Raw genomic sequence first — 18,921 nt, forward strand, 5'->3', positions numbered from 1 at the left:
TGTCAGACCAATGAGGATTTATTCTTTGGAAGATGATATTACATGAATAGGAAACTAATGTAAATGTGCTCAGTACTTAGTCAAGGCCTGAATGAGGCCAAAACGCCTTTGTTTGCTCAGCAAAAGATTTATACCGTGACCTAAACTTCAGAAACTTTRGGTTTATGTATTAAATTTCTTGCTCAAGCATCTAGCTCTAATCCTTGAAATCTCTGCTGATCGTTTCATGCCGCAAATGGCACTGGAGGTGAGTTTTACTCTGCTTCTAGAGACTGGGTTTCTTCCTTGTATACCCAACCACATATTAGGTCTCACTTAAAATGGTAATCTTATCTGCTTCCTTTTGTATGGGTTCTCTGTAGCAGTGTTGTCCCTTACTTTCATTATTAATAGATGGTCTAGAGCTTGGGGATTCTTTTTCTCCCCATGAATTCCCAAATCTTTTTCCTACTCAGTACCAGGAACTGTCCCTTTTATTTACTGACTGTCATTACCAGCTGCCACTCCAGGCTCTGCACATCTTTTTCCACGCTTATCTGCATTAAACTGCAATTTGTCACCTCTTCCAGCTTGGCTTAAATAATGTAATTCCTGCTTATCTGATTGCAGTGCTCCTTGTTATTTATGGTGCTATGCCATACAATGTCATCTGCAGACTGGGAAATCTTCTTTTGTATGCAGTCATGGAGATCATCTTTATAAATAATGAAAAAGCTAACAATTGTGATTATACATCTTCTGCGCAATACCTGTGTATCCTTTGTCTTTCTAACACCGAAAAGACATCTCAAAGGCATGCATAAAAGAAACTTGGTATTTTATCCTCATTCTTTTCATTGAAATTCTTGTTTCCTTAGACAAAAATCAGTCATGTTCCTCTGGAAGTCCTACTCTCCTGAGATGGTATAATGTGAAGCCCTTGACACCACCTTTTCTCTAATTAGGGACGGGGTTACCTGCCTGCTTAAACTTACCAAGTCACATCCTGTCCACCTTTCTCACAGCTTAACAAAAAGGGGAACTGCAGCTCCTAGGAATTATATAGTAAATGAAATTATCGGTGAGGGTGTTTGAGATATTGCTGCTGTTAATAAGATGTTTTCTGTCAACACCAAGTTCATGAGCCAGTAGAGTCAGAACTGTTCTATTTTACTGGAAGAACCTCATTTTAAGATGAAACGTTGAATGCAGCAGAGCAAAGTTACCCAAGTCTTTCTGCACTGCAGCGGATATGAGCGTGGTCTATGAGAAAGAGCCAAGTAGTTCCCCACTGCCTGATGCTGGGCGAAGCTCTGCTCCAGTGGGTCACTCAAGTGGCATGAAATAAAGGTGCAACCCACGGATGGCCCAGCTGTGCATGTCTAAAGTGCAGACGTCCCTTCAAGAGGTCATGAAGAGCCAAAAAGAAAATAAGGAACATAAAATCCATTTGTGGGAAACTTAGAGGAAGATTGTTTCCATTGCAGCAGGATCCTCATGTCCCTATATATATWTWTTTTTTTAAATGAACGGACCAAAGTTGCCKTGTTGGTTATTAATCTTAACAAATGCTGAGGTAGCAGTGTGACAGCTGAGTGACTGGACTGATGGGATGTGCATGCTGGAGTCGGGCAGTGTAAGTGCTCAGCGCCGTCCTTCGCCCGTGACACAACTCAAAGCTGTTGCTGACACGAACGAGACAGTTTGCTGAGCCGTGCCCTGTGACCTGAGCGTGTTTCGTACCACGTTTCACTGAGCTTATTAAATTACATCATCTAATTAAACAAGGATACATTCTTGATAAGGGTAAATTCTTAAAATAATATTGTTGTTTGGTTACTGTACACTTATACTGATTCCTATTAGTGCTAAAAGTGCAAATTACTTCTATTCTGTGCAGGGTGGGGGTATCGCGCTGGTAAAGGAAATGTCTCCCTTCTCGTTTTACCTGCTGCGCACAAAGAAAGAGGGAGAGCTGTAAAAAAAAAGAAAAAAAAAAAAAACAGGTGACCCAAGAGCCTGAACAGAGTGATATTTTTTGAAAATTGTTTTCACTGCTTTTTCAAAGCATGTTTCACTGCTTGTAGGAACAGTAAAGGCCATTTCCACACAGTGTGAGTGATGAGCCCTGATTCTTTTCCCATTTGTGCTAATGCGAAGCCCTGGAACCTACAAGGATTGTGAAAAATGGAAAAAGAGCGGAATGAGGCCAAATTACACATACTTTCCCGAGCAATTTACACTCAACAGTGTTTTCCAAGCCTTTTTTTTGCTAAATGTGATCAGTATTCCACTAAAGGTTATTCTATACTTGTGTTATTTTGGCTCAGTCTGTTTATCCTGACCCTCCAGGTTTCATTTTGGCATTATCACTTAAATCCATCATGATCTGGACGACAGTGGCTTTAAAATGCTTAGCAGAGGGTATTCATATTCTCGGGCACTGCGGAGAAGCTCCTGCTTTACATCCCTCGTGTGAGAGCATCGTGTGTGGAGGAGCCTCGTGCTGCGAGGCCGCGTTTTGCACAGCRCTGTGGTCAGGGGCTGCCTACGACAGAAATGTGTTCCCGTTATTTACACCATTATTTACAGCTGCAGCAGTGAGAAATGACCAGCCCTGCTCGTCGTTAACCCCAGAAAGGCTGTTCCTGCAGCTGGTGGTTGCTGTTAGGTTGATGGGGAGCTAATGGGGCTCCGTGGCCCTGGCCGGGCCGCCTCGCGCCGTCCACTGCGCAGCGCCCGCCTGACAGGAGGCACCCAAATGATAGATGAGCAAAGGGGCTCGCGGAGGCGAGCGCGGTGCCCACAGCAGCAGCTGCCGAGCCCCAGCCCTGCAATGATTAGATAAATGAGCCCCGAATGACATCCTACGGGCGAGAGGGGAAGGAAGGGGTAATATCGCCGCCGTGGATCTCTGATCGCCTGTGTCGCCTCGTTCCCGCCGCTGCTCGTGCCTATTAGCGTTGGACGCCGCAGACCCCTCCTGCTTTCCCCACTGCTTCGCTGCCCGGCACCCCCACAGGCCCTGCAGGCCCGGGAGCCTCCGGAGTGTTGGCCTAGGGCCGGGCTGCGGTTTCTTTTCTTTTTCTTTCATGGCACCAGCTGGGCTTCCCGAGCCCRCTGACCCCTTGTCCTTCTTGGCCAAGTACAAACCCAACAAGAGGCCACGGCTGGTCACAAATTGAGCTCACCAGGAAAAAGTCTCRCAATCATCCAGCTCTTTCTTCAAGGAAGAATAGGCGTCTATATAGGGATGCTAAAGGTAAGGAAACAGAAGGCAAGGAAACAYGATTTAGGCATCTGAACTTGCAGTAGACACAATGAAAAGGTACATGCATATTTTTACTGTACAGAAGCAAAGTGATACTACAGCAATTTTTACATATATTCCCTTGATGCTACTAAATGCCACCCGTGAGTGAACAGTGAGTTTTTAGTGTGGGTAATTAGCATAAAGAAAGAATTTTGTGAAATACATACCTATAAATACCCTGTTGATAAAATCTGAACAGTGTACTTTCTGATTCCACTTTCTTTTGCACTATTGCTTATCCACAGTGGCTGAGAATTCATTCAAGAACAGAGTAAATCCTGATAGGTAGGAAGCAAAGTCCAGAGAAAGAAGTGAAAGGGCTGCTGTTACACTGAATAGTCAGTCCTCAGATCAAATCCTATGACCTCAAAGAAAGAAATACATTTAAAAATGCCTCAGCAGAATTGCGGTGAAGCTATGCCCTTAGAAGAGGGACAATAGCAATGCAGAAAAAGGGACCTTTTCCTTTATTCACTCTCCCYGTTCTTAGGGCAGGATTGTTCTTGCTGAGTTCAGCCACATTTGCGTGAGTGTAAGATTAGATCAAAATTACACCCAGTTTGTTTGTTTTAGAGGCAGCCCATGTCAAGCTTACTCTCAAGAGTAAGCTCTCATGCTTTCCTTTGGAAACARCCAGAGGTGCGTCTAAGACTGCATCTAAAGCTGATCCCTGGGATTCAAATAGGAATTTCTGGCAGGCTGAGTGTTCCCATAATCACAAGTGGTATCTCCTAAAGCCTTCAATTACAAGAGATTAGTGGAGAAYTGTAACACTGAACTGGAGGAGTAATGACACACAGGAATTGAAGCATAAGACTTGTGTTCTTCTTTATGCGGAGAAGTTCAATTTAYAGTTTATTCAAATAGAAATTGCAAGGATAAAGTATTAAATTCTTCAACTTCACTGTTCAGTTAGTTTCAAATTAACTGTACTGTATTTCTGATTTCCCTGGAGCAGCGCTCCGATCCTCAACCTGTCTCTGCCTGAAATTGAACTGAAGTCCTCTAAGTCCATTAAATTCCTGTGCTATCCCCAGCTATAGCTGGGTGAATCACCACTCTCCCATCCTCACGCTGCCTCCCCAGTGGAGTGGTTTGTGGGGGTCAGCACTGGTGCTGAACCCCAGTTCATAAACTGGATTAAAAGCTGTGGAATGGGAGAAYAGGAGGCCGTGTTCTCCCATCGTTTCTACTGCTATAGCTTAATTGATTTACTCTTTTCATAACCACTGTTGGGAAATGCTTTGCATGAAATCCTTGGGCTTAGGTTACAGGCATAATAATATTTAATTATGAATTGTTTAGCTGATGGCAACTGGTAGTCCTTTAGCCTATTAACAATGTGACTGTATGTGTCCGTACATTCACGTGCAGTGGCGCTGGCTGTGACTCAGTTGTAGTGGTTGGGCAGTGCAAAGCAGAGAGGTGGTATCATATTAGTTTGGACCCATAAGGAAGGGCCACTGTGCCGATTGCCATCTGACTCCTTCACCTCAAGCCTGCCTGTCTTCTCAGAGAGCACCTCTAGTTTGGATGTCTTGTAATCTCTTTTAGCTTTCTTACTATGCTTACTGCAAAAAGAATAMAGTCTTTGAAAAGCGTGGAATTCTTTACTGTCTTTAGGCAGCTTCGAGGGCAGTGTCTCAGCTGAGCATCCAGACTCCTGCAGTGGTATGGGGGCAGGAAGGAGATTTTGTGGGAAGGCGATTCATCCTATTCAGAAGGCTGGATGCATAAACGGGGCTGGTTGAATTACGTGCTAAAGGGCCAAGTTCTCTCCATTGCCCACAAAGAGATAGAGACAACGGGTTGTGATGGAGACATCTGCCTCCAACCACTCCGAACTGAGGTGGGAGGAATCAACCAGAGTACGGCTGGGCCAGAGTGCACCGGCATCTTCACGCCAGCTGCAGACCGAGCAGCTTCAGGGAGAAGTGAAGCCACACAATCAGTACAGAATGCCTCTGCCTTACTGAATAGGAATGCTCRGTCTCAAAACACCAATGCCCAGTGCACAGGAAATACAAATGCTTCAGCAATGGATTCTTTTTATCTTGAAAAATGTCAATGTGCTAGAGTTGAGGAGCCAGCCGGTCATAAAGTTTGTCCTGGGACKGTGAGCTAACTCTTTGTTGTAGTGGTTCCTTCAGTTTATTTGATGCTAGCAAATCTTTGGGATGTCAGTAAAATTGTCTTTTACTCCAGGGAAAGAGAAACCTGATGCCAGAGCTTCTGTCACTGTAGCTGTTGGAAATTAGAAGGATTTACTGTATTACTTCGGCAGTAAAAAGTGACAAGTATTACACTGATTTTTTTGTGTACAGGTTTAAATTAGGAACAAAGTGATGCTGTACTGGTACAAAACAGCAGTATTTCAAGATAAAATTAAATGTATAATTTAATACATATGCATRTAATTATTTAATACATATAATTTGAGGCCAGAAAGGACTGATAGACTGCCTGAATATGATGAGCTGTTAAATTTCACCCAAATTCCTTTATTCGGAGCCCAGTGACACTTAGCCCTGGGGTATTCTGTTAACTCTCCTTTGCTAACACAGTTATCTGGGGTCTGCAGGGCATGGATTCATAGTAGCCAACACCACACAAAAGCATCTAGGAGAAATAGATTTTGAAAGCAGAGCAAGTATTTAAAGTATTTGTAATGTTGCATTTGTTTTGGTTTTCAGCAGATCAGTCTGTTCTGAATATTGACATGTTTGCAAATGTGGAACATGGTAGAAAAAAGCAAAATGGATCCGTTGAAATGGATTTTCAACGTTCAAATTTCAAATTTCTATCAACGTTGAAAACTGGCAAACAGTTCTAGACTTACTTTGCTTTTTGTTTTCTTGCTGCTCTGGGGCTCAGCATTGTGCTCCCTTCTGGCCCTGCGGCTTGGCTGGCACCTCCCTTCTGCGCTGCCAGGAGGTCTAGAGTTGCAGTAACCCCAAAGCTGGCCAAGCTCGCATGGACCTACCAGAGGATGTTGCTGCCTTTGTTGCAGCAGAAGTGGCCTCTCCTTTAGGCTGGGCTTAGAAGAATGCTTTAGGCTGGGCTTAGAAGAATGCTTTTGGTGAAATGCTGGAAGTGGCTTCTTCAGTAAGGGACCGCGGATTAGGTTTCATAAACAGCTGAGCTGAACAGTTGAGAACTCCTCCTCCCAGCAGGGTTTTTCTGCATTCCCTCGATAATGGCATAAAACAGACGTAACTGAAATCATGTGCACAGATTCTTGACTATTTCACCATTTGATGACAATGTTGCTTCCCTGCCTTAAAATATTTGGAGTCAAATTAGCATTTTAACTCACGAATATATAGAGAATATGAATAATCTCTCATTTAATTTCTCATTCCATAGACTTTAGAGGAGTTGTGTCAAAAATTTGCCCAGACTTGACCTCTCGAAGGTGCTGATTTATTTTCGTGTTGGATGAACTTAGGCCAGCATGAAAGGAGACCTGCTTACAAAGAGCACCAGTTTTGATGAGACTGACAGGAACTCCAGCCTTGTCTGAATTTTAGGGCTAGARCCTCCTAGCAGAATGAATCTGCCAATCCAGCAGCGTATGTGCTCTCACCCTGTGGGGAGGTGACCCTTTTGGTTATCTGTGTGCCAAACTAGTGTGGGTTTGATATGAGTGACATATGGTTAAGCAGAATTTTACTGTAAGATGTGTCTGGTTGCTGTCATGAAGGTCAATCTGCTCTAGGGCAAGGTGAGTACAGCTGTGGCTAGAGGACAAGAGTTGACATGGGAGTGATGTTTGTCCTGTAAAGTTCAGGAACTCATGTCTCCATCCACAGGTAGTGAATTTATGGAAAGTACCAAAGCCAGACTGATTATCTTAGATTTTCCTTGTATCTAAATTGCTTACTGACTGGGCTAAGGATGCAGTGTAACCTYATTAAATCCCCCAAGATGTGTCTTCGTCTTAGAAATAGCACCTTATTATGTAGCCATTTAATGAGTTGTGAGCTAACGTGCTTTAACAAATCTTTTATCGCTTATTACATTCCTCTCCCTTGACGAGCATTTCAAAAAGCTGACCATTAAAACAGGACTCTTTTCACAACTCTTTGATGATGACACTTAGAACTGAGCACTTCATCTCCTTGCATTTGGATTAGAATCGGAAAGGTGTAAATTGCAGATCTGGCTTTTATGTGCTTGCTTTATTGATCAGGCTGCTTCGTAGAAACCCAGCCGTTCGGGTAGCGTAGCGGTCTAGATTTCCCTTCAGCTTTCTTAATTGGGCCACTGGGGTGCAGTTAATTTTCAATTTATATCGAGAGTACGACAAGGTGATGTAATACCTTATCGTTGTACTTGAGTAACATGGGCACTAAAACACAGCGATGTACATTGTAATTATAAATACACAAGTTGCTTGTTGAAGTAGATAGAGAAGCATCTGGCTGTAGTCACTGTGTGTTTTGGGCCCAAATCTGTCTATAATCATTCCTGTGTCTTCAATGACTTTTATTAGGCCGCTAGCTATGGTAAAGCAAGTTAAGATTTGGCTCGGTGTAATTCCACATTCCAGACTAGTACATCCAACACGCTAATCAAATGTGGTCCTCTTTCTGTTTGCTGACAGGTCAAAGTCATGGTGCGCATCTCTTCCACACTCGCCAGAGACACATCRGAGTCCAGCTCTTTCTTAAAGGTTGATCCCCGTAAGAAGCAAATCACACTGTATGACCCGCTGACCTGTGGAGGTCAGAATGCCTTTCAGAAAAGGGGCAACCAGGTTCCACCCAAGATGTTTGCTTTTGATGCAGTTTTTCCCCAAGACTCATCACAGGTAGGTAAAGTATGATCRAAACAGTTATCTAAGCAATAGGGTGCAGCAGAGCCGAATTCATTCCTTCTGCAACAGCAGTATTCTCAGTGGAATTGAATTTGGGGTAAATTTGCTTTACCAGTATCATTTATAATAAAAATAATTTATTAAATCATATCTGAATAACATAGTTTTCTGCTTTCTTTAATATTTAGTGTAAATAATTGTTCTTAAAAGTACATCAACAGTAAATTGCACCACCGAAGTAAATGGAATCTGTTAGGTGAATCCTAGATATCAGTAGGTCACTGAGTCTTCTAAATTTGTTGTCTAGTCTTTATGACAATCTGATCACATCTGCAGTTCTTTAAAGCAATCCTCCATTCATTAAGAAGTCAACTATTAGATGGTTTTCTTGCATAGTTTCACAATGGGAGGACAGGGATTTTAGTCCACATGTTCCTATTTGCATATATATATTCTGATCTCATATTTTTATGAAATTCCTTCAGTGCTTTGATGAATACCCAAATATGATAAAGAGGACAATACAAGAATAAAGTAACCTTGCAAAATGTAGTTACAAAATACTACTCTAAGGCTGCTTCTATATTCATAAGCTAAAGGCAGCTGGGCGCCAGCCAAAACAGTCAAGTCATGCAGTCAACTCATTAGTTCAGTCCCAGTTTTGGCTGGGGTAGTTATGGCTCTGCCAGGCTCRTGTTTGGACACAGCTCAGGAGTAGGATGGACCAAGCACCATYACCCACAGGCTGTTTTGCTGGGCTGCCAGCAAAATTTGGGGAAGTAGGAGTTCGGGTTATAAACAAGAGCTGTGCCATGCTGCTTGACTCTTCAACAATCCTTTTCCTGACCCATTTAATTTACTGTTATAATAGTTGCTTAAAAACACCCCTGAACTCAGAGAAGTTTTGTGATTTATTATCAAATGCAAACTGCTTCCCATGAAAGCCTAAACTCTGTTAATTCTGATCTGATTCCACCAAGTACTGATAGACTGTTACTGCAGAACCACTCTATATAGCTCAGTATGACTGAATCTTAAATCTAAGAATACCCAAGGTGTTTTGTATAACATACTTCATAAAATAGTGCTACAGCCTTCAGGATGGATCCTGCTACTGCTGAAAGCTAAGAAAATTCAGAACAGTGTAGAGAAAAAATGTCACATAGGTAATACCTAAGGGGCTATTTTTTTCTCCTTACATTACTTACTCATGTGATAATGGAAATGRACTCAGTCCATAAGAGAACTTTTAAAAAATTCTCTATATTTGATTCTTCTAATAAAAAAGTGTGTGTGTGGGGGCAGGTTGACAGTTCTAATAAATTAACTACATCTTCCTTCAATGTGTGTTTTGTCTAACCCCTCAAAAGATTCTGAAGCTTCAGAAAACAAGACATAGAGAAACAGTCCTGCTTCATGTATCTTTACAACTAATATTACTATCAGCAGTATAGGGCACGTGAGTGAGACAATCAGGATTAGGCTTTTTGATCCTGCATTAATTCTGTCCGGAACACTAATGACATAATGACCATTCATACTGAGAATTCCCTGCTGATTATCTGTATTATTGTTAACAGCGTTTCTTGTTTAACTTCCTGTGACAGGCTGAAGTATGTGCTGGGACTGTGGCTGAGGTGATCCAGTCAGTGGTCAATGGGGCAGATGGCTGCGTGTTCTGCTTTGGCCATGCCAAACTTGGTTGGTATTGTTAAATTTCTCTATTTGGGGAGCAAAGTGAAGATTTGTAACCAGAAATTGCTAATGCTTTGGATTAGGCTGACATTTCATGAGTCGATGCATAGTACAATCAAATCAAATGTTTACATCAACTGCATTTCAGGTGCTCATAGAAAACCAATTAAAAGAGTCATCATCATCATCACATTATTCTTTTGAAATAACTGCATTCCTAAAGTAATCTTTTATTCTGTTCATCCTTATTTAGAAGTATTTTCACACAACTGGCTTTTTAATGAAGAGGACTGCACTCCAAGAATATGAAACAATCTGTGTCCTTTTCTCTGTCGAAGATGCCACAGCCATTAGCAGAATCTCTGCAGTTGTGTCCTTATTCCCACCAACAGCATTTGCCCATCTGTAGGGACACCCAGACATTGCCACTAACACCCACATGAATTTTATTTTTGGTGAACTTTTTTTTACTTAGATTCAATATATGAAATGAAAAAAAGATTAAAAAAAAAAAAAGCTGGAAGTACTTGCCTAAAATTATATATACCTTTATCAGTTTATAAATGTGGAGGATTAGTAAAACTTGCATAAGTACATTATATGTACTGACACCTACAGCAGCATAAAATAGTGCTGTGTCCATTTTTAATTAACCAATCTTTGCAGCAAAGATAAGCCAGAATTATGCCTGTGGAGTCCAAGAGTAGCAAAGTATGGGAAGGTTTTAACATAGATAAAACACTTCATGTTGCAACCCACGTTTTGTTGTTGTTGTTGTTGTTGTTGTTGTTGTTGTTGTTGTTTTCTTAGGTTAAGTTACATCTATATAATCTAGAGTCCATATTTATGTCAGTCCTAAGTCCAGGGTGATTCCAAGTAAAATAGTATCAAAAGTATACTGCACCTACAGTATTAAAAGTAGGGATTTTTAGAGGCTTGGGCATTCATGCTGCATTCAACTCATCCCACATTTCCTCCTACACCAGAGGCTGCAGGGTAGGGACCTGCAGTCCTCTGCCTGGGGAGCTGGCAGTGTCAGAGGACTTTCTACTTTGCACAGTGAAAGCATGTTGGAGTGGAGRAAATGGAGGTTTTGAATGGAGTTCACAGTGTCATCTGTGTCTTTTAAGTGTTGTCAGTTGTTCGTGTCATTTGTTCGTGTCATTTGTTTGTCTACTTGCCTTTCTTCCCTCTCTGCTGAGGCTGTGCAGGGTAGTCTCACAAGGCTAAAGGCCGCAAAGGTCTTGGAGTGATGTTGTTGTCTTTTCTCCCCTCCCCATTCCTGACAGGGAAGTCATACACCATGATCGGAAAGGATGATTCCATGCAGAACCTCGGCATAATCCCTTGTGCCATCTCCTGGCTCTTCAAGCTGATTAATGAGCGCAAAGAGAAGACAGGGGCCCGCTTCTCCGTCCGAATTTCTGCAGTAGAAGTGTGGGGGAAAGAAGAAAATCTAAGAGACCTGTTGTCAGAAGTGGCTACAGGCAGCCTCCAAGATGGTCAGTCCCCAGGTGTCTACCTTTGTGAGGACCCCATTTGCGGCATGCAGGTGAATTTGAGGTTATATTTTACACGTTGAAACGAGCAATGTGATTTTTTTTTTTGAGCTACTAAGATAGTTCAAATTCAAGARCTACCCAGAGCATAAAGTTTATAGACTTGAAAGTGTTTACTTTAAAACATACAAGAACTTTATGACCTGCAGCTGCAGAGCCATCTGCTCTCCTGGCCTAAATATTTGTACCTCTGGTATTACTGATGTTGAGCAGGGGTCTGTATTTGCAAGAAAATGTGAAAACATTCAGTGCAAACAAAAATTCACCTCCTTCCAAAGAAAAAAAGAAAAAAAAGTGTGATCTCTCTTTTGTAAAGCAACAAGCTAAAATATTTACAGTACTGCACAAATAGCTTGAGGCCATTTATATGGCTGTTTATCTCTTTGTAAACTACATTATTTATAGCACTTGCATTAGTAATGTTGTAGGAAGCATTAATCGTTACTTATTAATTGTTGCCAAGGAATAAATTCCTGAGCTGGGCAAGCCAAGAATAATTCCAACTCTCTTCAGGTTTGGAGGTTTAGCAAAAATGACTGGCTCATGTATTTCTCAGGTAACCATTAGGAAGTTTCAGCAGCCCTACATTTTTTTTATTATTATTTTTCTCTTGGTATGAGGGGAAGAAAGGCCTGTTCTTTCCTTTTGCAGTCTGTGATGGAATGAATCTAGGGTTTGTTTGAGCAGGTGAGGAGAAGGCAAACTAGCATGGTAGAGTGTGGATACATTCCTTCAGCCCTAAGGGCAATATCCGCTTTCATCCAGAAATTGTAGAGCTCTACCTATCCAAGGATGGGGAAAAGGATGGAGGAGGGAAGAGACTTGACCGTTTAAATCTGTGAGAATTTATAAAACACCTTTCACATCCCCCAAGATCATGAATCATGAGACTACTGGGAAGATATACGGGCCAGTCGTGATGGGAATTAGCATATGTTTCAAGGTTACATAACTGTAACAACCATCTCCTCTTTAAAGCTTAATTCTTCACTGAAATATTTCAGCATACTAGCAATAGTAATAATTAGTCCRTTGTTGTTGATGTTGTCACATACGTACAGATGGGCGGCCATATTAGGCCAGTACAGAAAAAAATACTTTCCATGAGACATCTCAGTCTCTCTGTAATGTAACAGACTGAATGAAAGTGGGAGCAAAAAGGCTTTTTTATTTGTGCACCTTTAGAAATATAAAGGTTCAAGATATAATGACRTTCTGGAGTCATGTGTCCTGCCAGTGAATTCTCTGAATTCCGAGATGAAAAGTTCTGTGCGAGGCAGGATATTACATTATAGCCATATAGATATGCAAAATCAGCAATGTGTACAGCAAATGAATAATCACCATATGCCATTCGGTCTGTCATTGGACCGTTCCAAGTATGCACATTTTCTTGTTGCTTACATTAGTGAAATCACTCTAAAGACTGGCCTGCCTTCTGCTTATTTTTTAACTCCTTATTGGCCCCTTCTCTTTTTAGAGAAAACTTAGCCTTTAGCTAACGTGGTTCACTGAAAAACCTCAGCAACATCCCTCCTCAAGCTGGCTAGTGAACACAAAGAGAGGTCAGGAGCGCTGCCTTCTTTAGGGAGAACTTAGTTTTTAGCTGCATTACATAGCTGAGAAGCAAGCCCACAGAATGGGAATTCCTCACTGAATTTGAGCCAGACAAAACAAGTCTGTGCTGGGGCTGGGGGCCGGCTCTGCGCACTGCCAAGCTAATGCCATCAGATTACCCCGTCACACATCCCTTCCACAGGCAGACTAATCTGAGGTGACACGAAGCACACATGCATGCCGAGCATTGCCGTGGGTTAATAATATCTGCCCTCATATGCTCTCTATCACTGGGGAGAGATAAGAGCAGGCTGGTGGCTGTGATTGAGGTCCAGCCACTGAGAGTTATGTAYGTTACCTGTCCTGCTCCTCTTAATGGATTGCCCTGTCTCTTGGGCAGGTGCATAAGGGAAGGGCCTTCTCTTCTGTGCTGCCTCCCACAGGCTCTGGGAGTGGAAAACAAGCTTCAGTCCTGTTATTTCACTGAGTAATCTGCAGACTGSATTGCTCCTTCCTAACACATCCTGAAGGGTAACACATACACCTGCCTGCCTGCCTGCACTAGCTATGGGTTTGGGGTTTATGTCTTCCCAGGTTGCATATTTCTTTGATAACCATAAGGACACAGTGGTTACCACAGCAGGCAGTGCAGCACAACCAACAAACAGAAATGGTGGCAAAAACAATGAACTGCAGTGAATGACTTAAAATTCTACTGAAGGAGCAGACTTAGACATCTCCATCCAGCCCCTAGGACAGTTTCCAGCTGCTAGATTTATGCATGACAACTACCACTAGAGGTGCTCCAGTGAGGAACCCTCAAAAACCTGGGTTCATCTGTAGGACTTCTGAAGGACTTGGCATAATTCTCCATGTCAGCGGAGATGAGTGGCAGCTCATATTTGATAGGGCATTTCCTCCTCTTCAGTGCCACCAGAAACCAGTGTATCAACGTTGCACTTTGATGGCAGTGGATTCTCCTGGGGCTCCTCAATGATTTTTTCCTTCCATTGACTTGCAGCTGCAGAACCAGAGCGAGCTGCGGGCGCCGACGGCGGAGAAGGCTGCCTTCTTCCTGGATGCAGCCATCGCCGCCCGCCGCAGCAGCCAGCGAGACTGCGACGAGGAGGATCACCGCAACTCCCACATGCTCTTCACCCTGCACATCTACCAGTACCGCATGGAGAAGAGCGGCAAGGGCGGAAGTAAGTGCCCATTCCCTCTGCTTCCCTCCGCTGCCTCCAATTGCACAGTGCTCTCTACGGGTGAAATCTAGCAGGGTTGGCCACTGGCAACAATGGCATGGGCCCAGTTACACTGGCAACAATGGCATAGGCCCAGCTACACCAGCAGCCTATCTGGCTGTCTGGAAAGATCCAACAAAGGCCACAAATGAGTGAAGATTATTAATATAGGCTGTCAATTTAGTTGCTTGTGCAGAGACAGTTGGTTGACAGTTGGTTCTCAGCATGATGTGGGCCTCTACGTGCAAACAAAAAACTGCTCTGCAGCTCTTCAGACTGGCTTTTAACATTACTGTGTTTGATAGCTCCGGTGCTGAGGTTACAGATTTAAGTGTTGTGGGAGTTCCCTGACACCCTTACAGTAGCTATTCTAGTGTAGTGTCCAKGCAGGGCAGAGTGTGCAGAAGCTGAGGCCTGTGCAGAAACAGGGCTTCTCTTGGAGCTGCATGATCATTTAGTTGGTGGCCCAGCTGCAGAGACACAGACTTCTCCTGCCCCCTCTCTTTGCCATACATGCCTTCGCTGACTTGCGTAAGTCTATGCATCAGGTTTCCTTTGGTACRTGAAGAGAATGACACTTCCACTACCTGCCACATCTACTCACATGTTCTTAAAATCTTTCGAAAGTTTCATTTGATTTACACTGATCATAAYAGTATGGTAATTTGTTGTTGTATTTGTATTGTTCCAAGTGTCCCAAACAAGATATTCCCTTTGAAAAACATTTTTGTTATTTTTTTTTCCACAGAAACAGCGTTTACTTAAAGAGCAATGGAGACCCCTGCTTTTTCAAATTTGTGGACTTAARCAGTTCTGCAAAAATAGTATCTATTTCAGCTCCTGACTCTGCATTAGTTATTTATAATTAGGACTAGACATAGACTGCAAGCCTGTCTGTAGTGGGTGGACATCRCTGCAGTGTTAATGATGTCTAATGTCTGATGCAGAGAATTTACATTGACTGGATTTATAATAAAAGAAAGAAAATCAGGAAGTTGCTGTAAAGTGCAGTTTGCATGTGTAATAAGCCCTGTGGAATTGGSAGCCAGAAAACTCAATTAACTAAAGGTTTATTAATTAACCACCCTGTGGTGGAAAGGAAGACTCTGAGTGCTCGGGCTGACTGGTTGTTAGGAATAAAGATGGACAATTCTGCGGGGATTATTGTTACAGTTACTCAAAACTCCAGACTATTCACCTATATGTGCACACAATCCTTTCTTACTGCTTTCAAATGGAACTAGTAAAAGGAGGGGAAAAAAATCAGTTTCCCTGCAGGCTTATAATGTGAGATGCTTTGTCCGCTGCCTGCAGTTATATTTTTGTCTCCTGGCCACACGACCTCCTGTCTTCGAGTTTCCRTATCGGAGTGGCCTCCTAAGCCAGGCAGGGTCAGATCTCCCTGATAACTGCGTGAGCGGGAATTCCAGCTGCTCAGGAAGGGCGCCTAGTGATTATCAGTGTCTCTTGCTGTAATGAAGGACTTCTCAGAAAACAACGTGAAGATAGGAGAGATACAGATTCCAGTAAAAGGATTAAAAAAAGAAAAAAAGAAAAAAGAAAAAAAAAAAAGAAAGAAACTCAACTTCTAGAGGGTCAGAGATTAAAGGGCTGGCTAACGTATGGTTTTGGTCAGAAACATGACTGTGAGAACAACACATTGGTATTGTACTTATCTCCTGGTAAGATTCATTACCAGGGATGTCATGAAGCACGCTTAGCACTGTTGAAATAAATGGAATTGTGGCAGGACTGGCATATTCATTTTTCAGCTGTCAGCTCCGCAAAGTCTCTGTGGCCATAGACAAAAACAAGTGTTAGGGTGTTCCAGTTTTCTTGCTCTCTGTAGGTGCCAGGCACACCAGCTGAGAGCTTGCCTAACAAATAACTTAATTTTCAGATCAAGAAACTTGCCTAACAAATAATTTTCAGATCAAGCAAGTGAATCTGTCATGCTAAAAAACATGGCTTATTTTGACTTGTAAATTAAATAGGAATGAAAGATCCACTCCTTTCTCTTGTTCTGGGTTTCTTCAGCCTGCGTAATAGGAATATGTGTGCAAACAATGTGACTACAATTTGAAAGACAGTGATTTCTATTGTTTTTCTTTTGTTTCTCCAATGTCCAGTAATGACAGCAACAGACATACTTATTATATATATAATTCAGTAAAGTCACTGGCAGTCGGCAGCAGCAACTAAGCACATTTCCCTGTCTTTCTAAGCAGAATCATTGGAGAATACTCACAAAAGGAACTTCTGGCAGCCTTAGCTTCCCTCTGTACTCAGAGCAGCGTGAGGGTCCTGCAAGGACAGGTCGGAGGATGCCTCTGCCCCGGGCTGTTCCCTGGGGAAGCCTGGCTTTCCACCCCAGCACAGCTCTGTAGCACATGTGGATGCTTCCCAGTGAGCACCAGTGATAGCAGGGTGCTTAAACTTCCACAGGCCTCTTTAATGGGTTGGAGTGTAATGTAGGGGCTATTACAGCATTTCAAATGTCTGGCTGCCAAGATTAACTTCTAATCAGTTTTTTTTTTCCGTTTCTCTTTCTTCTCTTTTSTCTCATTTGCAATTGAAACAGATTTGTAGTTTTGTCGAGTTTTGTCACCGGCTTTAACACATTTAACATAAAAGACATCTTTTATGCCTTTCTTTTCACATCTTTTAAGTTAAGCTAGCAGGTACATGCATCTTCAGTGTCTATGATTTCTGTGTTTATTTATTACCCAGACTTTCTGTCTACAAAGATGTCTGGGAAATGCTGTAATCACATATCACTGTGTTGCCAATATGTAGGAACTTTGCAAGCATCATCTTCACATAGTTCCATGCAGCTATTTCCTGTCGTGGATTTCCTTTTACATCCTGTGGCACCTCCCAACCCTAGGCTGCATGCCTACATACCATGGCTGGGTATCACAACTGCTGAATGCAGAAGCATGTCTGTGGCAAGAAGAAGTGCCCAAGTGATGAAAGCAAAGTGTCTGCAAACCTCCGATATTTCCAGTGTCCCTATCATGTTATGGCCATTGCCATCTTTGCTTGTGAAGTGGCCTCCTCCCACTCCCAGTGCCATTTTTTTACAAGATGCCTAGGTTAAAGAGTTGTCTCAAAATGACCATGAATTTATTTGCGTAGRGATAAACTCAGATGTGGAAGTATTTATAGCTTCTATTTAAGGAGCTCTTGATGTACAAGCTTAAAAATAAAAATGTCTCTTCCTAAATAATACTTAGAGGTACCTCRGACAAGTCTACTTAGTCCTCATTCCTGGGTTCATCATGGAACCATGGATTTTTCATGAGAGCAAGTGTTTGTTTAACAGACAAAAAAGAAAATGTTCTTTTCTTCTTTTTCAGTACCTTTTATATGAAAGCCTTCCTACTACCTTCCTGTCTCCATATCCAAATGTTAATCGTCATTAAGAAGAGAAGCAGTCTTTTTTTTTCCCCATACATAGAAAGTTATAACCCATTTCAGTCAACAAGCTCCCATTTAGCTGGCAGCTGAGATTATTTCCCATCTTCCAGACCTGAGTGCTCAGGCAGAGATACTGCCAAGGCTGCCTCTTCTGCCTTCCATATTTTGTCTCTTCCGCATGCCGTACTCACCCATGCAACTTACTGTTTAGCTGATTTATTCAATTCAGRTATTTCTGCACATATTGCAAGGTCGCAGTACATTGGTTCTTTCMAAATATTAATTCTCACTCCTTGAATAGCATTAATATGACATGGGCAACTGCATGTGATTAACCTGTGGGAAAGTAAAGACAATTCTTTTACTGTAACTTCAAATGAATTTTTTAGAAAGCTGTTCTGAAAATCATTTTTATAAAACTGCCACTCTCTCCCTATTTTTGTCTTTGTCAAAACCAGTGTACTGAAAATTTACTTTACTATACTGAAAATTTYAGTTTTGTTACCACTAATCCTTTAAGGGGGACCAGGCAACAATAAGGTAATGACATTCAGTCCTTAGTGTCTTTCACTAGAATAGATTCTTCTTCATTGCTGCGGCTCTCCTCAGTGTACAGCTTCCCTGTTTTTGTGGAATAAATTAAGAGTTTCCTGTGAAGATGGTAGAACTTCAAATATGAAGAGGTGAAAGTATCTGTAGAGGAGAGTCCTTGCTACTGAGGATGATGCTGATGCCAAAAAGGAATCAAACTTACGTAAGTCTCCTACTCTGGAGGTCTTCAAAACCCGCCTGGATGCCACCCTGTGCCACATGCTCTAGGTGTGCCTGCTTGAGCAGGAAGGTTGGACTAGATGATCTGTAGAGGTCCCTTCCAACCTTAAATATTCTGTGAATCTGTGAATCTGTGAAATTCCTAAGAGGTTTCAGGTAGAAAATGCAACTTCTCTGTTGTTAACAGACTACCTTTTAGAGAGAAACAGTGAATTGTGAAATGTAATTTTCTGCACTGATTTGCTTTTCAGGGTTGATTCATAGYGGCACTATTAAAATTGGTGATGCTGATACCGGAGTCTCCTCTCTTCTTTCTAATTCTATGCCTCAGCATCCACCTGTAGTTCAGTTTAAGTCCACAAYGTTTGCTTCTTTGTGTTGTTCCCTGGCTCAAATTGTCAACCGTTTTGACTTTTAGTCTTTAAAGACAATATACAGTGATAACAACCKTGCAATTGCAAACAGTGTATTCACAGATTCACACAGATTCACAGAATATTTAAGGTTGGAAGGGACCTCTACAGATCATCTAGTCCAACCTTCCTGCTCAAGCAGGCACACCTA

General features: G+C 42.1%; 1 protein-coding gene across 1 annotated transcript in view; it reads left to right on the top strand.

Moving 5' to 3' along the window:
• KIF26B (kinesin family member 26B) overlaps positions 1 to 18,921 on the top strand; it is a 275,000-nt gene that overhangs the window by 205,811 nt on the left and 50,268 nt on the right. The window contains exons 6-9 of the mRNA XM_026041343.1: positions 7,899 to 8,105; positions 9,719 to 9,812; positions 11,096 to 11,358; positions 13,944 to 14,127. Coding sequence (XP_025897128.1) covers positions 7,899 to 8,105; positions 9,719 to 9,812; positions 11,096 to 11,358; positions 13,944 to 14,127 — 748 coding nt within the window. The remainder of the gene's footprint in view (positions 1 to 7,898; positions 8,106 to 9,718; positions 9,813 to 11,095; positions 11,359 to 13,943; positions 14,128 to 18,921) is intronic.

Source organism: Nothoprocta perdicaria, unplaced genomic scaffold (assembly GCF_003342845.1).
Source record: "Nothoprocta perdicaria isolate Ctin4 unplaced genomic scaffold, notPer1 scaffold_282, whole genome shotgun sequence".
Classification (NCBI taxonomy): Eukaryota; Metazoa; Chordata; class Aves; order Tinamiformes; family Tinamidae; genus Nothoprocta; species Nothoprocta perdicaria.